This window comes from Podarcis liolepis (genome assembly GCF_965112155.1).
Source record: "Podarcis liolepis genome assembly, chromosome: 18".
Classification (NCBI taxonomy): Eukaryota; Metazoa; Chordata; class Lepidosauria; order Squamata; family Lacertidae; genus Podarcis; species Podarcis liolepis.
Window position 1 is genome coordinate 2,547,852 of NC_139572.1, and position 23,086 is coordinate 2,570,937.

Sequence of the window (23,086 nt, forward strand, 5' to 3'; positions counted from 1 at the left end):
AGAAAGACAGGAGAGAGAGAGAAAGAAAGAAAGAGAGAGAGAGAGAGAGAGAGAGGAGGGGGGAGAGATAAAGAAAGACAGAAAGAGAGGAAGAAAGTAAGGAGAGAGAGAGAGAGAGAGAGAGAGAGAGAGAGAGAGAAAGAGGAAGAAAGAGAGGGGGAGAAAGAGAGAGAGAGAGAAAAGGAGAGATAAAGAAAGACAGAAAAAGAGAGAGAGAGCGAAAGAAAGAAAGAAAGAAAGAAAGAAAGAAAGAAAGAAAGAAGAAAGAAAGAAAGAAAGAAAGAAAGAAAGAAAAGGAGAGAGAGAGGAGAGAGATAAAGAGAGAGAGAGAGAGAGAGAGAGAGAGAAAGAAAGAAAGAAAGAAAGAAAGAAAGAAAGAAAGAAAGAAAGATATATAAAGACAGAAAGAGAGAGAGAAAGAGAGAAAGAAAAAGGAAGAGAGAGAGAGAAAGGAGGGGGGAGAGCAAGAAAGAAAGAAAGAAAGAAAGAAAGGGCGCTTTTAACTCTCTGCAGGTCCAACGTTTTCCATTCGCCTCAAAACGTTTACATCCCGCGACGATTCAAGCCGCGAATCTCATCGGGTGATTTCGGGGAACAGAACCTCTCTCTCTCTCTCTCTCTCTCTCTCTCTCTCTCCTCTACCTCACAGGTTTCTTGTCAGGACAAAACGGGGTGGGGAGGCAGAGAATCACAGCCACCGGCCCTGACCTCCTTGGAAGGAAAAAGGCAGAGCATCCCTAACAAGAATAATAATAGTAATAATAATGATGAGGATGATGGAGTCATGAGGTCTAGAAACCCGAACAAGCAGCGAAAACCTGAGGAAACTGAATCCTGGCCCATGAACAAAAAAAAGACCACTTTGGCAAACAAATGGGTATGGACACTCCTAGCTAGCGGACAAAAGGAGCGGCTTTCAAAAGGGGGGCAAAACAAACCCCCCCCGCTTCCCCCTCTAATTGATTTATTGCTTCCTTAAAGCCGAAAGGAACAATCGGGCCGAGAAAAGAAGAGCCGACGGCAGCCAGAAGACGTTTGTGCGGTGGTGCAGTCGTCCGACCGTTTTATTGCAGGAAGGAATGGGTCATTTTCCGGGATTAAACGGTGTCCGGCCAGAGGATGGGGCGGCCGGCCTATGACTTGGATCCCAGGAGAGGGAGACTTTGAGGGAGGATGCTGGGGGGGGGGTCTTGGGGGTGGGAAGGAGGAGAGGTCTTTTTGCAGCCTTAACTATCCTAACTGTAAAATGGGCAGTTTATTTACAGCCTGTGAAATGGAGGCAGTGAGAGGTTTTACTTTCTTGGGTTCCATGATCACTGCAGATGGTGACAGCAGCCACGAAATTAATAGACGCCTGCTTCTTGGGAGAAAAGCGATGACAAACCTAGACAGCATCTTAAAAAGCAGAGACATCACCTTGCCAACAAAGGTCTGTATAGTGAAAGCTCTGGTTTTCCCAATAGTGATGTATGGAAGTGAGAGCTGGACCATAAAGAAGGCTGATCGCCAAAGAATGGATGCTTTTGAATTCTGGTGCTGGAGGAGACTCTTGAGAGTCCCATGGAGTGCAAGAAGATCCAACCTCTCCATTCGGAAGGAAATCAGCCCTGAGTGCTCCCTGGAAGGACAGATCCTGAAGCTGAGGCTCCAAGACTTTGGCCGCCTCATGAGAAGAGAAGACTCCCTGGAAAAGACCCTGATGTTGGGAAAGATGGAGGGCGCAAGGAGAAGGGGACGACGGAGGACGAGATGGTGGGACAGTGTTCTCGAAGCGACCAGCATGAGTTTGACCAAGCTGTGGGAGGCAGAGGAAGACAGGAGGGCCTGGCGTGCTCTGGTCCAGGGGGTCATGAAGAGGCGGACACGACTAAATGACTAAACAACAACAACATCCCTGACCATTAGGTCCAGGCGTGGCCGACTCTGGGGTTGTGGCGCTCATCTCGCTTTACTGGCCAAGGGAGCCGGCGTACAGCTTCCAGGTCATGTGGCCGCTTCTAAGCCGCTTCTGGTGAACCAGAGCAGCGCACGGAAACGCCATTTACCTTCCCGCCAGAGCGGTACCTACTGATCTACTTGCACTTTTGATGTGCTTTAGAACTGCTAGGTTGGCAGGAGCAGGGACCGAGCAATGGGAGCTCACCCTGTGGCGGGGATCCGAACTGCCAACCTTCTGATCGGCAAGCCCTAGGCTCTGTGGTTTAACCCACAGCACCACCCGCGTCCCTTAAACCCACAAAAGCACCTTGCAATTTCCTTTACGCCCATCCTTGCCCATTGCACACCCACGATAATCGTTTCCTAGATGCAGATTCCGGTCGTGCAAAGCTCCTGGGACAAGACCATCTGCTCCCCCCCCCCACAACCGCCACCCCCCCCCCCACAATCGGATTCCTTGACTTAAGGTAAATCTCTCTTCCCACCGCTTTTCTCGACACTCCCTTCAGCTGCCAGCCAGCGCGGGTTTTTATTGCCTAGTAAAAACCATGTTAAGCAACATGTTAAGCAGCAGGAGTCTCGGCGTATTGGCCCAAACCCGTGACACCACCAACCGTCTCTTCTCCCGACCCTTGCGACTCCCACAAAGCAATTCTTTTAATTCTTTTCCCAGACAATCTTTGAAAACATGGCAGGTTTTGCCTTTTCATTGGAATGGGCGAGATAAACGATTCGCCTTATCGATTAATTTTAAGGGCACCTGAAAGGTGCAGTCTCTATATCACGGACCCAACCTAATTGCTCTTTAATTACCGTCTTTACTTGTTCATTATACACCTTTGGGCACCGGGAAAAATGTTCCTTTTTAACCAGACCTTTGGTCAATCCGATTTACACCCTATGCCCTTTTAGAATGTGGCTTGGGTTACTGCGTTTTGTTTGATTTTATATGTTGTGGTCTTGTTGTGAAACTCTGGGTATAGGGCGGTGTATAAGTTGAAATAATAATAATAATAATTATAATAATAATAATAATCTCTTAAGCTTTTTGTGCACCTCCACCACTTAGGTAGGAAATTACCTATTTTACATAGACCTAGTTCCAGGGTCTATGTCATGGGTAGGCAAGCTAAGACCTGGGGGCCGGATCCGGCCCAATCACCTTCTAAATCCGTCCCATGGACAGTCCGGGAATCAGCGTGTTTTTACACAAGTGGAATGTGTGCTTTTATTTAAAACGCATTTCTGGGTTATTTGTGGGGCGTACGAATCCGTTCATATAATTTTACTTCAGAATATACCGTATTTTTTGCACCATAACACTCACTTTCTTCCTCCTAGAAAGTAAGGGGAAACATCTGTGCATGTTATGGAGGGAATGCCTACAGGTGGCATGCCTATGGATTTTCCTCCTCTAAAAACTACGTGCGTGTTATGGTCGGGTGCGTGTTATAGAGCGAAAAATACGGTAGTTCGGCCCTCCACAAGGTCTGAGGGACAGCGGACCGGCCCCCTGCTGAAAACGTCTGCTGACCCCTGGTCTATGTAAAATATTGTATAAGGGTGTTGACGTGAGGTGTAAATGTAAAACTGGAAAAAAACACATAAACGAATTTTTTTTAATTGCCTTTTTTCATCAGAGGAGGAGTAGAGAATGATGCAACAGAAGTATTTTTCTGCAAGCTGGCACGCCCCTCGCTGTGTGTATGTGTGTGACCTTACCAAGCACAGAGGAAGATTACCCAAAGCTGGCTTTGCAAAAGCATGGCGTTGCAGAAGATTTGCCGGACAGACAGACAGGCACACAGGCAGGGAGGGAGAAAGGGGTGTGTTGTCTACTCACCTCGCTTTTGCATGAAGCTGAAAAGGTCGTCCAGGAATTCCTTCCTTTTCGGGTCTCCGTCCAGTTCATACAGCTGCAAGCGACATAAGACGAAGGAGACACGTTATTCGGAGACCCTTTCCAACGGGGAGACGCGAAAACGCCACCCTAACTCTCAGCCCCGAGACCCAGAAATCTCGTTTTCACTTTTGGTATTTTTAAGGTTCGCAATCAAGTCTGCAGCAAAGCAATAAGTTTACAACCAAGTTCCCAATTACCGTATTTTCCGGCATATAAGACGACCGGGCGTATAAGACGACCCCCCCCCCAACCTTTCCAGTTAAAATAAAGAGTTTGGGATATACCGTATTTTTCACCCTATAGGACGCAGGGACCGAGCAGGGACGGAGCTCACCCCGTCATCGTGGGGATTCGAACCGCCAACCTTTTGATCAGCAAGCCCAAGAGGCTCAGTGGTTTAGACCATAGCGCCAACCACATCCCTTGGCCCTGTATAGGGAGGGTTTACAGTGGTACCTCGGGTTACATACGCTTCAGGTTACAGACTCCGCTAACCCTGAAATAGTGCTTCAGGTTAAGAACTTTGCTTAAGTACTTAATTCGCTCCGGAGATCCATACTTAACCTGAAACTGTTCTTAACCTGAAGCACCACTTCAGCTAATGGGGCCTCCCGCTGCTGCCTCGCCGCCGGAGCACAATTTCTGTTCTCATCCTGAAGCAAAGTTCTTAACCTGAAGCACTATTTCTGGGTTAGCGGAGTCTGTAACCTGAAGCGTAGGTGACCTGAAGCGTACGTAACCCAAGGTACCACTGTATAGATTCACTCTGGGGGATCTAGTGGTCAACGGTGAGGACAGGATCCTGCGTCAGGTGGCTCCCAGTTGCGCCTGATCCAGCCGCAGGGCTGTTCGTAGGTTCAAAGCATGGGAAATTGAGCAACAGCTTGCTAATTCGCCCGTGCTTTTGGACTGCTCCTCTACACGGCGCACCTCTCTGTCGCCCGCAGCGGGACAACATGGGGCTCTGGACGTTGTGTGCTTTTTTGCAGAGTTGCTGACCCTGCAGTTTTCTCTGCTCGCGGAGCCTCTCATTAGCTACAGGGCTGGGCTTGGTTCGGTTTTCGAAAACAAAAGTCTCCTGCCGTCCCCGGGTCCCCAACTCCCTTTTGCCTCGAGCCGGGCGCCTCTGCCTTTAAAGAACACATCTTCCTGCCTAACCACCAAGGCTGAAACAAACCTGACAAGTCTCTTTCCTGGGGAACATCAGGAAATTAGCAATTCGCCGGCTCCCCTGCATTCCCACAGAGACCAGTCTTTGGGGTTGAGGGAGCTTTTCTGACTGTGCCCTGAGTTTTCCGAGCGGGAAATTCATTTTCCTTGCTTGCTCTAAAGGTAAAGGGACCGCTGACCGTTAGGTCCAGTCGTGGCCGACTCTGGGGTTGCGGCGCTGATCTCGCTTTACTGGCCGAGGGAGCCGGCGTACAGCTTCCGGGTCACGTGGCCAGCAGGACTAAGCCGCTTCTGGCAAACCAGAGCAACGCACGGAAACGCCGTTTACCTTCCCGCCAGAGTGGTACCTATTTATCTACTTGCACTTTGACGTGCTTTTGAACTGCTAGGTTGGCAGGAGCAGGGACTGAGCAACAGGAGTTGACCCGGTCGCAGGGATTCAATTTGCCGACCTTCTGATCATCAAGTCCTAGGCTCTGTGGTTTAACCCACAGCGCCACCCACATCTTGCTTGCTTTAGGGGTGGTGAAATCTTGGTTTCTGGCGGCGATGTGGGTCCCCCCCCCCCCGGAAGAATAAAAGAAATTGAATTGGGAAGTGTTCCTGCACAAAAGAGGCACTGGAATTTTCTCCCAGATGCCCTCTTGGAAGAGAGATGGGGGAAGCAATTTGCGGGTGCCGAGGGCCACACTGCCCTTCTGGGGGCCAGGTGGGCAGGGTCAGAGGTGAAAGTGGGCGGTGCGATGGGCGTGAATTTTACATTTTTTGTACTGCCAGGCTAGTTTCTAAACCCCCACCAAAACAAAAAAACAAAAAAATAATCTCAGAAGCCAGAACAACAAGAGGGATCGCTGCGCAATGAAAGCAGCAATCCCTCTTGCTGTTCTGGCTTCTGGGATAGCTGCGCAGCCTGCACTCACTCCATAAGACGCACACACATTTCCCCTTACTTTTTAGGAGGGGAAAAGTGAGTCTTATAGAGCAAAAAAACGGTAAGTGAAATTGCGCACAACGCAACCGTGCTGAACATGCGCGCAGGAGGAGACGATATGTGAACCCGTCCGACGCAGGGAGATTCTGGCTCCCCGCTGACCGAATCACGACGACCTCCGGCGTGTGACGGTAACGCGCCTCTCCCCCTTGGCAAGCTGCTTCTCCCCTCGCTGGGCTCCCCGGCGGGCGGAAACTGGGTGCCCCTGCTCCCAGCTATTAATAGGCAGCTGTCAACAGGAATGTCTCTCTCTGGCACCAGTTGCTGACCTCCTGGCCGGTCCTCCCTGAAACCTGTACGTGTCACGTCAGTCGGAAGCCGAGATGCCCCGCGCGGAGTTTCCAAGCCCCCGGGGTCTCGCTTCTATTTATTCCCCCTGCCCTGCCCGAGTTGGCTACATCTAGCTACGGTGCAGGAACACATTCGAACGGCGGCCAAAGAGCATAGCTGTCAAGCGTCCCTTATTTGGCGGGAAACTCCCTTATCCCAGCGCTGTGTCCCGCTGCTGTCCCTTATTGATGATGTGCCTTAAATTTCCCGGGTTTCATGCTCGCCCGGCTCGGGAGAGAAGCAGAGAAACAACAAGAACAAGAACAAGAACAACATCGCTTTTGAGAAAGAGCTTCAATGCTGCCTGCAGCGAAACGCTGCAACCACCGGACTTGAGGACACGGCGGATCGGGAGGGAGGGGTGGCAAAAAGAAGATAACCGAAATTGAGGAACCGAAAGCAACTGCTTGCAGGCCAGGCGAACCCGTTAAATGAGTCGCCACAGAAACAAGCAGGTGCGCTGGGGCTGCACCAGTTATTAAAAATAAAACCACACGGGGAGGCTGCGTTTCGTACATGCAAAGAGATTCTGCTTCTCTTCCTTTCAAGGGGAGGGGGGGACGGGACTTCTAAAAGGGGAAGCCGAGAAGGTTTCCTTTCTGTGAATGCGGCCGTTTGCAACCCAGAGGGGCTTGACTACTACAATGGGGGGGTTGGCGTGGGGCTGGCCCTAGGAGACTGTTTGAAAAGCTGTCTCCGTTACGGCAGCCGTCCTGCGTGCGAGAGGGGGGAGAATATCTCCGTTTTGAAGAGGCATCCCCTCTTAAGGGCGGCAAAGGATGTCATGGGGACCCCAGTTCCCATCCATTCCCCATCCCACCAGCTCAGGGACGATGGGATATGTAGTCAAGCAATATCCAGAGATAAGTAAAGGAAAGGTAAAGGGACCCCTGACCGTTAGGTCCAGTCGTGGCCGACTCTGGGGTTGCGGCGCTCATCTCGCTTTACTGGCCGAGGGAGCCGGCGTACAGCTTCCGGATCATGTGGCCAGCAGGACTAAGCCGCTTCTGGCAAACCAGAGCAGCGCACGGAAACGCCGTTTACCTTCCCACCAGAGCGGTACCTATTGATCTACTTGCACTTTGAGGTGCTTTCGAACTGCTAGGTTGGCAGGAGCCGGGACTGAGCAATGGGAGCTCACCCCGTCATTGCGGGGATTCGAACCACCGACCTTCTGATCGGCAAGTCCTAGGCTCTGTGGTTTAACCCACAGCGCCACCCGCGTCCCAAGCGATCATGCTAAGGGTGGCCAAATTCTGTGCGACTGCCATAAAACCTAGGGAACAAGCTGTACAACCAAAAGGATTCAGGTTTTAAATGACAATTTTAGGTTATATTTTATTTCAATGTATATTTTTAACTGCCGCTATGTCTCTGTTATACCCAATTGCAATTCCATGTATTCCTGTTGCGTTTTATGCTTTCCCAGATATTGCAAGCGAGCCGGAACTGGTCTGTGACCGTAAGAATAAAATTCCATTACAATCGCACCTACATTCTTGAGCGGTGAGCCAAGAACTGCAATCAGCTCCCCACAATCCAGAGTTCGAGAGAAATGGATATCTCGCTCGGCTGTAAACGGGAACGGCCGGAGTGCTTCAGCCTTCCCAGAAATGTGAGGAATGTCGAAGGAATTCGTTAAATATATATGTGTGTGCCTGGAGACTCTCCCACCAAATCCAGCTTCCCTCTCCTCTAAAAAGAACCCCTTCCCCAGCTGTTGGAAGCAAAAAGTTAGGCTGCATGGTCCGCAGCAACCAGAAGTGTACTTTGTGAGTGTCTGGAGGCGGTTGGAGGATGGATGGCGGCTCACAGATTGAGGTTGAATCCTGACAAGACAGAAGTACTGTTTTTGGGGGACAGGAGACGGGCAGGTGTGGAGGATTCCCTGGTCCTGAATGGGGTCACTGTGCCCCCAAAGGACCAGGTGTGCAGCCTGGGAGTCATTCTGGACTCACAGCTGTCCATGGAGGCGCAGGTCCATTCTGTGTCCAGGGCAGCTCCATCTGGGACGCAGGATGAGACCCTCCCTGCCCGCAGACTGTCTGGCCAGAGTGGTGCATGCTCTGGTTATCTCCCGCTTGGACTACTGCAATGCGCTCTACGTGGGGCTACCTTTGAAGGTGACCCGGAAACTACTACTAATGCAGAATGTGGCAGCTAGACTGGGGACTGGGAGCGGCCACCGAGACCATATAACACCGGTCTTGAAAGACCTACATTGGCTCCCAGTACGTTTCCGAGCACAATTCAAAGTGTTGGTGCTGACCTTGAAAGCCTTAAACAGCTTCGGAAACCAAACTGCTGCTTTCCCATAGAAAGTAAGGCAGAACGGATTGATCCGTTCCGGACTTTGAAACACAGCCATTGAACGTATGTAACCTGAAGTGTATGTAACCCGAGGTACCACTGTATTCTGTTATGAGCCGCCCAGAGTGGCCGGGGAGGCCTGGGCAGATGGGCTGGGTATAAATAATAAATTATTATTATTACCGTATTTTTTGTCCCATAGGACGCTCCGTCCCATAGGACGCAACTAGTTTTTTGGGGGGGAATAAAGGAAAATATTTTTTCCTTTATTTCCCCCCCAAAACCAGGTCGGGGAAACCAAACCAGGTTGAGGAACAGCGGGGTGGCGGCGCTGCGCCTCCTTGCTGTCCCCCGAGCTTGTGGGGCTGGCCGATGTCTGCCCGGCGCGCGGAGTGCTCTGCTTCAGGGCGCCCCTCGCACCTGGCGGCAGGCTGCTATCCGCAGCGTGGGGAGCCCTGCGGGAACTCCCGCGGGGCTCCCCACGCTGTGGATGTTTTCCCAAAGCACCGGACGCTCTGCTTTCAGTGCGCCTGGCGCTCCGGGAAGCAGGCCGCTATCCGCTGCCTAGGCTGCGGGTGTCTTCCTGAAGCCTGGGGAGCGAGAGGGGTCAGTGCGCACCGACCCCTCTCGCTCTCCAAGCTTCAGCAAAAGCCTGCATTCGCCCCATAGGACGCACCCAGATTTCCCCTTCATTTTTGGAGGGGGAAAAGCGCGTCCTATAGGGCGAAAAATACGGTATTTGTTTGTGCAGGGGGGAAACCGGAGGGAGATGTGGGACCGGCCTCATCCGCCTCCTCTCCAACTGACCCTCCGCCCGACGCTGAAGGGGTAACGTAAGCCGGACCGTATCCATGACAGCAGGTGGGCACAGCTGCCGAAATGTCACACGAGGCTGGGAATCCTTGCGGATTCCTCTCCTGATATCAGTCTCCCCCTCCAGAGGGACAAAAAAAACCCCACAACAGGCAGCTTCCGGGAGGAGGAGGAATCCCTGAGGCCCGCACAATTAAAAAAATAAAATAAAACGAGCCCCGAACGTGTCAACCCAGGAAGAACGGCAGAATCGGAAGTTGGAAGGGCCCCTCCGAAGATCATCCATTCCAACCCTCTAATAATAATTATTATTATTATTTATGATTTATACCCCGCCCATCTGGCTGGGTCCCCCCAGCCACTCTGGGCGGCTTCCAACAAAACACTAAAATACAATAACCTATTAAACATTAAAAGCTTCCCTAAACAGGGCTGCCTTCAGATGTCTTCTAAAAGTTTGGTAGTTACTTTTCTCTTTGACATCTGACGGGAGGGCGTTCCACAGGGCGGGCGCCACCACCGAGAAGGCCCTCTGCCTGGTTCCCTGTAACATGGCTTCTCCAGTGAGGGAACCGCCAGAAGGCCCTCGGAGCTGGACCTCAGTGTCCAGGCAGAACGATGGGGGTGGAGACGCTCCTTCAGGGATACTGGACCGAGGCCATTTAGGGCTTTCAAGGTCAGCCCCAACACTTTGAATTGTGCTCGGAAACGTCCTGGGAGCCAATGTAGGTCTTTCAAGACCGGTGTTATATGCTCAATGTAGCTGGGTTCAGGGCGGCTAACAACAATAAAATAATACAACATTCTAAAGACATTCTAGAGTAGGTTATGTCTTGATAGCTTAAACGTTTTAAGTTTTTTGTATCAGTCCAGTACATTTCCTTTTAATCGTTGAATGGTTCTGTGTGCATTGTGGCAGTCTTTGGCTACGTGCAATAAAACTGACAGACGGACGGACTGACAGATCGATCTTCACAATTTAAAATATGCAGATAAAAATATACGTTGAGAAACCAAAGATAGGAGCCGCGGGGGGGGGGTATCTGTTTAGGGGAGGGGTGGGGGAAAATGGGGGAGGGAAACAATTTGGGATGATGTATCTCCGTTAAAATTGCTATGTTGAAATTCCTAATAATTTTTTATTTTTATTTTATTATTTATAATTATTTTATCTTAATTATTATTCCTAATAATTTTTAATTTTAAAAAGACCCTCAAAAAAATAAGAAATGGCCCGATTCTGCGTTGTTAAGGCATCTTTCGCGAGCGGCTTGTAAAAGTTGGACGGGAAGAATATCTCACACGTCCAGGAGTCCATTTCCAGACAGCTGCTGGCTGCGAGGGGCAGATTATCTGCCCGGCCGGCTAATGCAGAGAAAGCCCTAATCAATATTTTAGAAGAAAGTAAATTGACCCTCCTGCGGTCATTACAGGAGGGACGCAATCTATCTCTCGCGCAGCCTGCATCCGCCGAAATCCTCCGGGTTCCTTTTTTTCTTCCTCTCCAACCCCCACCCCAATCCCTGGGCACGCTTGCGAAATAGGAGGGAATAGACCCAGAATATCTACATTTATAGGGACGCGGGTGATGCTGTGGGTTAAACCACAGAGCCCAGGACTTGCCGATCAGAAGGTCGGCGGTTCGAATCCCCGCAACGACGGGGTGAGCTCCCGGTGCTCGGTCCCTGCTCCTGCCAACCTAGCAATTCGAAAGCACGTCAAAGTGCAAGTAGATCAATAGGTACCGCTCCGGCGGGAAGGTAAACGGCGTTTCCGTGCGCTGCTCTGGTTCGCCAGAAGCGGCTCAGTCCTGCTGGCCACATGACCCGGAAGCTGTACGCCGGCTCCCTCGGCCAATAAAGCGAGATGAGCGCCGCAACCCCAGAGTCGGCCACGACTGGACCTAATGGTCCTTTTACCTTTATCTGCTTTTATATACATATATATATATATATACAGGTGAAGCTCAAAAAATTAGAATATCGTGGAAAAGTTCATTTATTTCAGTAATTCAACTTCAAAGGCGAAACTAATAGATGAGATAGACTCATGATATGCAAAGAGAGATATGTCAATCCTTTATTTGTTATCATTGTGATGGTCATGGCGTACGGCTGATGAAAACCCCAAATGATCATCACAATGATAAGAAATAAAGGATTCACATACAGTGGTACCTCAGGTTAAGTACTTAATTCGTTCCGGAGGTCCGTTCTCAACCTGAAACTGTTCTTAGCCTGAAGCACCACTTTAGCTGCTGCTGCCGCGCCACCGGAGCACGATTTCTGTTCTTATCCTGAAGCAAAGTTCTTAACCTGAAGCACTATTTCTGGCTTAGTAGAGTGTGCAACCTGAAGCGTATGTAACCTGAAGCGTATGTAACCCGAGGTACCACTGTATCTCTCATTGCATGTCATGAGCCTATCTCATCTATTAGTTTCACCTTCTAAGTTGAATTACTGAAAGAAGAATGCAGATGATCTCTTGCACAGCTCACCTGGGTTTGGACTGGTGGAAACCCAGCTATGGATTTTGTTCCTGCGGGGGGGAAGGCTGTGGGGAGAGACTCAGTCTCCCTATCTGTGAAATGGGCTGTGTTTGCTAAACGTAAGAGACCTCGGCACCAGTTTGGGCCAGGAGAAAAACGCCTGCGTTAAACCCAACGCAGAAACATCCAGAGAAAGTTGCAGAGCACACTGGTCACCGCGAGACAGAGTGATGAAATCTTCCAAGCCTAAACAGAACGCCGCATTTGGCCAGGGCCTTCACAACTTCCCTGGGAATCAATCCCAATACTCGGGCGAGGGAAAAGCTTTTATTGCTCAGTTGTGCCGTGGCTTAAATTGCCCCATCATTAAGAGGGAAAATAAAATATTTTGGTGATTTTTTTTAAAAGAGGTCACTGCCAGCAGAAGGACTGCAAAGGTTTGTTGTTCCCGGGGAGGCCATAAAGAGTCTAGACGCTCCCATAAAATAGACAAAAACTAGAAAGGCGAGGAGGCCAGGTGGGCGGAGGAGAAAGGAAGACAGGAACTGTTGTCGGCTCGGAAAATAAAAACTAGGACGCAAACAAGAAGGAGGTCAGGGATGAGATGAAAAGGGATCACGACATCAAAAAGGTTTGCAGCTGGCGAGAAAATTAAGAGAGGTTTGGATTGTCTCTGGAGGGACAAAGGGAGCTGTGGCTCGCTGGAAGTTTGAAAAACTACAGTTCCCATTGTCCTTCGCCACTGTCTGCAAGCTGGCCGGCTGGGGCTACTGGGAGATCTGGCGGGGTCCCAGTTCCCCCAGTATCCCTGCTCAAAGAGGAGGTGTTATTGAGAGGGTTCTGCCCCACCTTGGTCGCAACCCGCGCCTGGAGTCCTATGGGTTCAGGGCGCCCCATTTTAAGGAGGATGCCGACAAGCCAGAAGGAGGGCAGCCAGTGCCTGGGAACCGAGCCTGATGAGGAACGGTCGAAGGAGCTGGGAAGGAGGAAACGGAGGCACGGCGGCCGACTTCCAATATCTGACGGGCTCTCCCGTGGAAGATGGAATCACAGATTTGCCAGAGGCGCCACGATTTAAGAAGGATATCGACAAGGATGTTCTTGTGGCAACCAAGATGGTCAAAGGGCCTGGAAACCAAGCCTGATGAGGAACGGTCGAAGGAGCTGGGTATGTTTAGCCCGGAGAAGAGGAGATAGGAGAGCCGTCTTCCAAATATCTGAAGGGCTGTCGCAGGGAAGAGGGAGCAAGCTCGTTTTCTCCTGCTCCGGAGGGCAGGACTCGAACCCCTTGGCTTCAAGCCGTGAGGAAGGGGATTCCGACTCAACATCTGACCGCAAGAGCTGGGAACGGTCCTCCTTCCTTGGAGGTTTTTAAGCAGAGGTCAGGCGGCCATCTGTCCTGAATGCTTCAGTTGGGATTCCTGGACTGCGGGAGCGGGGTCAGACTAGATGACCCTTGGGTCCTAACACTACGATTCTATGAATTTTCCCCTTTTTTCAAAGCCATCCAAGTTGTTGGCCGCCATTGCCTCCTGCGGAAGCCGGTTCCATAGTCCAACCTTCCCTTTTACCTGCCCTGTCCTGAAACCTCCCGGCGTTCAGTACCCGGGCCACGAGTTCGAGTCTCCACACCCCTCCTTAAGAAAAAAGCCTCTTCCCCTCTGTACGTCTACAGGTGAAAACTCGAAAAATGAGAATATCGTGGGAAAGTTTGTTTATTTCAGTAATTCAGCTTAAAAGGTGAAACTAATATATGAGATAGACTCACGGCATGCAAAGAGAGATATGTCAAGCCTTTATTTGTGATCATTGTGATGATCATTTGGGGTTTTCATCAGCTGTTATGCCATGATCATCACAATGATAACAAATAAAGGCTTGACATTAGGTCCATATAGTAAAAGCTATGGTTTTGCCAGTAGTGATGTATGGAAGTGAGAGCTGGACCATAAAGAAGGCTGATCGCCGGAGAATGGATGCTTTTGAATTCTGGTGCTGGAGGAGACTCTTGAGAGTCCCATGGACTGCAAGAAGATCAAACCTCTCCATTCGGAAGGAAATCAGCCCTGAGTGCTGACAGGAAGGACAGATCCTGAAGCTGAGGCTCCAAGACTTTGGCCACCTCAGGAGAAGAGAAGACTCCCTGGAAAAGACCCTGATGCTGGGAAAGATGGAGGGCACAAGGAGAAGGGGAAGACAGAGGACGAGATGGTGGGACAGTGTTCTCGAAGCTGCCAGCATGAGTTTGACCAAACTGCGGGAGGCAGTGGAAGACAGGAGGGCCTGGCATGCTCTGGTCTGTGGGGTCACGAAGAGGCGGACACGACTAAACGGCTAAACAACAACAACATTTTAATATTCTGTTGGAAGCTGCCCAGAGTGGCTGGGGAAACCCGGCCACATGGGCAGAGTGTAAATAATAAATAATTATTATTTTATTATTTTGACTGGCTTGCTTGCTGCAGTGGCGAACGGCCAGGAAGGGACGGGGTCCCCTTCCACGCAGCCGGGTTTTTGCAGAATGATGCAAGGCCACTCAAGGAAGTCGATGTCTTCACCCAAAAGTGGTGGCAGGGGAAAAAACAGTGCTGTGGGAACCCTCAGTTTGCAAGGCAGGAGTTAGAATATGGGGAGGAAATAAGAGAGAGAAAATAGGAAGTTCTGCTCAGAAATCAACAGCCGCGAAACAAGATCTTCCAGTAACTCGGTCAGTTTTCTACAAAAAACAGACACACAAACACGCTTTCAACAACAAAGAGTTCCGGCACGCAACGTCCGAATTACGCAAGGTTTGCTCTGGGGGGGGCCCTCCCTAGGAAGCTATCGCCCTGGGTGGGGGGCCGGATGGTGGAGACGAGCCCAGCCCTGTCTTGTTGGGTCACAGAATAGGCACCTTGCAGTGACGCTTTCTTTCCTCCACCCTGCCCGTTGCTTTTTCCTCTAGTGCCGTGCCCAACAGACTGCAATTCTCCCCCGCCCCCGGATACACAATTATTATAAAATTTTCTGTTTTGCAATGTGAAATACAGCGGAACCTCATTTTCGAGCGCCTTGAGAGAAGAATGTTTCCAAAGCCGAATGCCGAAAACCCAGAACCCTCCCCGCCGACACACAGTTATTATTAAATTTTCTGTTTTATAATGTGAAAGACAGCGGAACCTCGTTCAGTGGAGCTGAACGTTTCAAAAGTCGAACGCCAAAAACCCAGAAGTAATTGCTTCCGTATTTGAACGCGCGTGCTTTTCCATTTTCTCGATGGAATCCGCCAAACGTTTCGGAAGTCGAACAGATTATGTTCGGCAACCGAGGTACGACTGCACTCGTTTAAACATCCTTAAAATATCAACGACTTCACTTCTTCTCTTTCCACGGTTCATTCTGCATATCAAAATCCCGGCATATTTTACGATGACCTATGGGAGTCCCTTGCAACTGCGCAATCCTACCCGTCTGAGGGAAGCGAGAGCTGGACCATAAAGAAGACTGATCGCCGAAGAATGGATGCTTTTGAATTATGGTGCTGGAGGAGACTCTTGAGAGTCCCATGGACTGCAAGAAGATCAAACCTCTCCATTCTGAAGGAAATCAGCCCTGAGTGCTCCCTGGAAGGACAGATCCTGAAGCTGAGACTCCAAGACTTTGGCCACCTCATGAGAAGAGAAAAGACCCTGATGTTGGGAAAGATGGAGGGCGCAAGGAGAAGGGGACGACAGAGGACGAGATGGTGGGACAGTGTTCTCGAAGCTACCAGCATGAGTTTGACCAAACTGCGGGAGGCAGTGGAAGACAGGAGGGCCTGGCGTGCTCTGGTCCAGGGGGTCACGAAGAGGCGGACACGACTAAACGACAACACCCGTCTGAGCAATGAGACTTTGTGCGTTTGCAAAAGGGAAAAGCCGGCTTTGGGGATTGCCTTTCCCCGATACGGGGCGGAGCAGCGAGCGCTCGCCTCTGGATGCTGGCCAGCGTTCAAGCGCTTGGCTGGGAGTCCCACTTGGCCCCGCTCCAAGGAGAAGACGACTCGGCTCTGAACACTCTCCAAGCTCAGCTGGTCGGCCGCAACCTTGGCAGCAAGACGCCCGGGGGAGAGGAGGAGGAGGAACGCAGGAATGTAAACAGAACGGGGCTCTTGGAGGAGCCGGCGAGCCAGGGCTTGCCAAAGCGCTACCGCCGCCACCTCCGGGGCCGTCCCGCGAAGGAGGGCCTTGGCAGCGGCGCAGCCGGGTGACTTCTTAACCCCAAAGCGCGGCGCCGAGGAGGGGCAGAGGCCGAGCCGGCGGTTGCCGCAACCCGGCGTGCATAGAGTGAGTCCTGACCTGGGTTAGAAATCTGGAGATAGAGTGGCACCTCGGGTTACATACGCTTCAGGTTTCAGGCTCCGCTAACCCAGAAATAGTGCTTCGGGTTAAGAACTTTGCTTCAGGATGAGAACAGAAATCGTGCTCCGGCGGCAGCAGGAGGCCCCATGAGCTAAAGTGGTGCTTCAGGTTAAGAACAGTTTCAGGTTAAGAACGGACCTCGGGAACGAATTAAGTACTTAACCCTAGGTACCACTATATAGCCCCAAAAAGATGTTTTTGTATGCGGAAATGTGGAAAATCAATAAAAAAAGTTTTTTGGGGGAAAGAAACTCGGAGATATATACGTCGGGTGCCCCACGGCTCCTTAAACCATGGACAGGCAAACGAAGGACCGGGGGCCGGATCCGGCCCAATTGCCTTCTCAATCCGGCCCGCGGACGGTCCAGAAATCAGCGTGTTTTTACACAAGTAGAATGTGTGCTTTTATTTAAATTCATCTCTGGGTTATTTTATGGGGCATAGGAATTCGTTCATTTCCCCCCAAAAAAATATAGTCCGGCCCCCCACAAAGTCTGAGGGTCAGTGGACCGGCCCCCTGCTGAAAAAGTTTGCTGACCCCTGCGTTAGATGATGTGTAGTCCATTAATGTTTAGTTGATATGGAGCAGACTTCGAGCTCCTGGGGAGGTGAAGAGAAGCTCAAAATTGCACTCATGGTGTTTGGGGAACCTCAAAATCCGATCCAGGGGTGCTTTGCGGGAGTAAAATTACAGTAAAATCATAATGGAGGGGGAAACCAATTTAAAATACTGGTTTCAAATGCAATTTAAAATCAGTAAGGAGCCCATAGATAGCTGAGAGTCCCAGAATATTTGGGTGGGGGCCGCAACGGACGCACCCCCTGCCTTTAACCAGCACTGCGTCATCGGCACAGGGGAAAATCAACAACACACGGCCAAGACTTTCGAATTCGGGACCGCTCCGACCTGCGGAACCCGCAGCCGAAAATCCAGGGCGTCTGGCCCGGCTTACCCGGCCGAGTCCGCCCCACCCAGGGAATTAAGCGGGCTTGCGACCCCTTATCTCGGACACACCCTGCCATACTGCCCGCTATCTCACACTCTCTTTCCCCGCAAAGTCTCGATTCCTGGAGGCAGTGACTTAGGCGGCTGCCAAGAGCCAAACAGAACCGCCCCAAAGTTTCCAAGCCGAAAGGGAAAATAAAGGGTCGACATCCGCCCAAGTTTAGCTCTGGGGTAAAGGTAAAGGGACCCCTGACCGTTAGGTCCAGCGATGGCCGACTCTGGGGTTGCGGCGCTCATCTCGCTTTATTGGCCGAGGGAGCCGGCGTCCAGCTTCCGAGTCATGTGGCCAGCAGGACTGAGCCGCTTCTGGTGAACCAGAGCAGCGCACAGAAACGCCGTTTACCTTCCCGCCAGAGCGGTACCTATTTATCTACTTGCACTTTGACGTGCTTTTGAACTGCTAGGTTGGCAGGAGCAGGGACCAAGCAACGGGAGCTCACCCCGTCCATCGCGGGGATTCGAACCGCTGACCTTCTGATCAGCAAGCCCTAGGCTCTGTGGTTTAACCCACAGCGCCACCCGCGTCCCTAGCTCTTTGGTAGCTGGACCATCAAGAAGGCTGAACGCCGAAGAATGGATGCTTTTGAATTCTGGTGCTGGAGGAGACTCTTGAGAGTCCCATGGACTGCAAGAAGATCAAACCTCTCCATTCGGAAGGAAATCAGCCCTGAGTGTTCACTGGAAGGACAGATCGTGAAGCTGAGGCTCCAAGACTTTGGCCACCTCATGAAAAGAGAAGACTCCCTGGAAAAGACCCTGATGTTGGGAAAGATGGAGGGAAGAAGGAGAAGGGGACGATGGAGGACCAGATGGTGGGACAATGTTCTCGAAGCTACCAGCATGAGTCTTCCCAAACTGCGGGAGGCAGTGGAAGACAGGAAGGCCTGGCGTGATCTGGTCCAGGGGGTCACAAAGAGGCGGACACGACTAAACGACTCAACAACAACAATCTCCAGCTTGATTAAGTCAGACAGAGATGCAGCGGGCAGACTCTCCCAAGGGGGGGTGGCTAGAATCACCCTCCGCCCTCCGAGGCTCGACTGGGGATGGCCGGAGACCCTAAATAGCCACTGCCGGACGTTACTGAGCTAGGTCTGACGCTCCGGCTTAGCGCGAGGCTGCCGGGGACTCATCCAGAGACACAGTGGGGAGCCTCTCTGCACCGGAAGCGAATCAGCAACCCAGCCAGACACACACACATGGGGAAATACAGGGCAAAAACTCGCCCACCATTAGCAAGGGGGGAAAGCTTGCCTCCTTGCACAGCAGAGACTCACGCAGAGAGGCGACAGGGAACCTCTCCCACCTCCAAGGTCCTCAAAACAGCCCTTATCTGAGAACAAAACCTTAAAAAACAAAATCCAATGTATGGAACCAGGAGGGTATACAGTAGCAGGCAATTTTCTCCTGAAACGACGAAGCGCTTGTTTTCAAATTACTCCTGCCGCTTTGTTAATAATTAATAATAATTATTTAATATTTTTTTTCCTTTTTCCTTTCTCCTCCTGTGATGAGGCTGCATTTTAATATTGTAAGGTTTCAATATTTTAATCTTGTTTTTAAGTTGTATTCATTCAGCTTGTTTCTATTATTGCTTGTTAGCCGCCCTGAGCCCGGGTACAAATAATAATGATAATAATAATAATAATAATAATAATAATAATAATAATAATAATAATAATAAACCTCTCTCTCTCTCTCTCTCTCTCTTCCCATCTGGATTCCATCTGCCTCTGCTTGGTTTGCCGCTGATTTTTCTCCCCCCCCCCCAAATTCCCAATGTATTTACAACTCAGACATCAAAGGAAGGCCGGTCCTCTAGGGAGAAAGCCCTTGCAAAGAGAGCGATTTCCTTCTATTAACTCTGCAGCTTTCCTGATTCAATACCCAGACCGGACTGATCAAACAAGGAGCGAGGGAGGCTGCCGGAAAGAAAGGAAGGATCTCTTTCTCCACAAAAAAGAAAAAAAAAAGAGTAGATTTTGGGGTGGGGGAGGTCGGGCCCGCTAAATTACTGCTTTCTCTTCCTCTCTGTGTGTGTTTCTGATCAGTTTGTTGCAAACGACATCTCTTGCAATAATTGCTGGTGGAAAAAAACAGAAGAAAGAAAGAGAGAGAGAGAGAGAGAGAGAGAGAGAGAGAGAGAGAAAGAGAGAGAGAGAGAAAGAAATAGAGAGAGAGAGAGAGAGAGAGAAAGGAAAGAGAGAAAGGAAAGAGAGAAAGAGAGAAAAAGAAAACGAACGAACGAACGAACGAAAGAATGAAAGAAAGAAAGAAAGGAGATTCACGCAGATAACCGGATGAATTGCAGGCTGCAATTCCAGCTACACGGGATGAACGTTTGTCGAAATGCTAACTTCTCCGCGCAGCGTGCAGTTAAGCCGCGAAGCTTGCTCTTTGCAGGAGGCGCCGATCGACCACGCACCTCGACGGGTTCAAAATTCAAACCCGCAGGGAAGGAGAGAGCTCGCTGTGACCCAATATCTGAAGCAGCAGCGCCCAGTGCGATCCGAAAGCCCGCTGCGCCGAAGAAGAGCTCTGCGAGATCCGAAAGCTTGTGAAACATGAAAACGTGGGGTATTTTCACACACACCCCAGGACGCTGGAAACACATGCGCCGTAGAAAGAACGTTAAGAAAAGCACTCTCTTATAATGCCCAGCTTTTCTTATGTTCTTAATACCTTGTATGCGTTCAGGAATCCTGGGGAAAATACCCGTTTTTATTTCAGCAAGCTTTCAGGCTGCACAGAGCTCTTCGTCGGCACGGCAGGCTTTCAGATCACACAATGCGCTTCCCCAGAGCAGCTATTCGGCCGCAGAGAACTCTCTTTTCTCCGGACGCCGCCATTCAAAGCGACCCAAAATGCTTTCTTTATAAAATAAAATACGAAAGCCAATCCCTATATTTTTGCTATATGTTTGCTGGCTGAAATTAGAAAAGGGGACCTTTTAGGAAACGCAAGAACGCCGTCTATTTAAACTTCAGCACACATAAAGCAAAGTTGCGGGTGGAGGCAAAACCGGGGCGAGCTTGTTCCGAAAAACCGTGGCGTTGTTGTTTTTTATTGCGGCACCCAGGAAAGTCTGGTTGACGCCGGTCCGTTTTGCCAGGGGATAAATATTTCCAGACTAGCAAGATTCTCCCCCCCCCCTCCCTCTTGCGGACTTTGACACGGCTGAATTTGAAATGGAAAAATTCGGCTTATCTTTGTCGTAAACACACACACACACACACGGCCTTAGCAAAAGCCACACAAAGGGAGGAGAGGCCGAAGAAGCCTTCTCAGATTTCGACAATCTCCCTTCAAGCCCCAAACCTTTATAAAAACCGGGTCGCAAATCCCATCGCTCACAGCTAGTGGGAGTTGTAGTTCCCATCGCAGCCCGCCGACAATCTGGGAGTGCAAGACGGAGAAAGCAGCCCTCGGAAAACGCAGGTTTTGCAGAGCCCCTGGGCCCGTGCAGAGTGCTTTTCAGCAGTAATAATAATAATAATAATTTATGATTTCTACCCCGCCCATCTGGCTGGGTCCCCCCAGCCACACTGGGCGGCTCCCAACAAAACACTAAAATACAATAACCTATTAAACATTAAAAGCTTCCCTAAACAGGGCTGCCTTCAGATGTCTTCTAAAAGTTTGGTAGTTACTTTTCTCTTTGACATCTGACATTCCACAGGGCGGGTGCCACCACCGAGAAGGCCTTCTGCCTGGTTCCCTGTAACTTGGCTTCTCGCAGTGAGGGAACCGCCAGAAGGCCCTCGGAGATGGACCTCCGTGTCCGGGCAGAACGATGGAGGTGGATACGCTCCTTCAGGTATACTGGACCGAGGCCGTTTAGGGCTTTCAAGGTCAGCACCAACACTTTGAATTGTGCTCGGAAACGTCCTGGGAGCCAATGGAGGTCTTTCAAGACCGGTGTTATGTGGTCTCGGCGGCCGCTCCCAGTCCCCAGTCTGGCTGCCGCATTCTGGATTAGTTGTAGTTTCCGGGTCACCTTCAAAGGTAGCCCTACGTAGACCGCATTGCAGTAGTCCAAGCGGGAGATAACCAGAGCATGCACCACTCTGGCCAGACAGTCCGCGGGCAGGGAGGGTCTCATCCTGCGTACCAGATGGAGCTGCCCTGGACACAGAACTAACCTGCGCCTCCATGGACAGCTGTGAGTCCAGAATGACTCCCAGGCTGCGCACCTGGTCCTTCAGGGGCACAGTGACCCCATTCAGGACCAGGGAGTCCTCCACACGTGCCTGTCCCGTCCCCCCAAAACAGGACTTCTGTCTTGTCAGGATTCAACCTCAATCCGTTAGCCGCCATCCATCCTCCAACCGCCTCCAGACACTCACATAGGACCTTCACCGCCTTCACTGCTTCCGATTTGAAAGAGAGGTAGAGTTTGGCAGTATCCCACCCTTCCCTGGAAGGAAAAAAAGAAAGTTTCCCGCGGAAACTTACCTGCTTGAACTGTTCCTCGTAGGTCCAGTCGCCGTGGTCCAGGGGTTGGGTCTGCACCTGGGACAGGTGGGGCAGCGAGGCCGAAAGTCTCTCGGGACCCCCGGCCAGTCTGGACGTCTCCCCCCTGTAGGGCAAGGTGGGCTGCTGCTTGCGGAGAAGCGGGGGGCCTGGGCTCGAGCGGGCAGCCTCCCCGGACATGGGGACCCCTTCCTCCTCCGCCATCTCCTCCTCGTCGTCGTAATCGTCCTCTTCCTCCTCAACAAGGTCTTCGTCGAATTCCTCGTCGGCCCATTTGGCTTTCCTGGGGGGGGGGGGGTCCGGAAAGAGGAAGAGGTCAGGGGCCGAAGGAACGCCTAGCTCAGCACTGCAGGCACGAGCCGGCAGCATATCCCACCCCCGGGAACCGCCGTCCGCTACGCTACGGGCCCTTTCCCCCTCTAGAGAAAAGCAGGTTTCTAGTCCTCAAGTTTCTTAACCCGGAACTGGCCACTAATTTGATTCTGAATTGACTTTAGAATGAATTGATTTTAGAAAGTATTTCAATCAATTGGTTGTGATTTTATGTAAACTGTTACTTTTACTGCTGCTAGCTGCAGGGCGGGATATACGGCACCGTCTTTTTCGCTCTATTGGACGCACCGGACCAAAGGAGGGGGAGAATAGGGGGGGATTTTTTCCCTTGTTCCCCCCCTCAAAAACAAGGTGTGTTCAAGGTGCGTTCACTAGCAGGCCCCCCGAGCTTGTGGGGCTGGCGGTGGGGGGAAGCGCTGCTTTCTCCCACCACCAGCCTCAAAGATCCCCGAAGCCTTTGGAGCGCAGCTGCCCTCCAAAGGCTAGAGGCTTTGGGGACATCCTTTGTCGCCTTCGCAGGGCAGCGGGGTGCCTTCACCCTGCCGCCCTGCGGAGGCTTTGCGCAGCCGTCCCAATGCCGGAACAGCGAGACGGAGGGCTGCACAGCGACCCGTCTCGCTGCTTTGGCTTCGGGGAAAGCAGGCTGCTCTCCGCAAGCCTGAACTCCCGCTGGGCTCCGCAGGCTTGCAGAGAACTGTATTTGCCACTGTATTCTGCTCTGGTCAGACCTCACCTGGAGTACTGTGTCCAGTTCTGGGCACCCCAGTTCAAGAAGGACACTGACCAACTGGAACGTGTCCAGAGGAGGGCAACCAAAATGGTCCAAGGCCTGGAAACGATGCCTTATGAGGAACGGCTAAGGGAGCTGGGCATGTTTAGCCTGGAGAAGAGGAGGTTAAGGGGTGATATGATAGCCATGTTCAAATATATAAAAGGATGTCACATAGAGGAG

At 51.2% G+C, this 23,086-nt stretch overlaps 1 protein-coding gene across 6 annotated transcripts in view; it reads right to left on the reverse strand.

The window, feature by feature from the left end:
* Positions 1–23,086, reverse strand: part of ARID3A (AT-rich interaction domain 3A) — a 69,269-nt gene that overhangs the window by 27,364 nt on the left and 18,819 nt on the right. For 4 of the 6 annotated variants that reach the window (XM_083483870.1, XM_083483872.1, XM_083483868.1 and 1 more), the window contains exons 3-4: positions 21,784–22,084; positions 3,782–3,854 (exon numbers count right to left, since the gene is read on the reverse strand). In XM_083483870.1, coding sequence (XP_083339996.1) covers positions 3,782–3,854; positions 21,784–22,084 — 374 coding nt within the window. The remainder of the gene's footprint in view (positions 1–3,781; positions 3,855–21,783; positions 22,085–23,086) is intronic. The other 2 variants (XM_083483871.1, XM_083483869.1) reach the window with 1 other exon arrangement.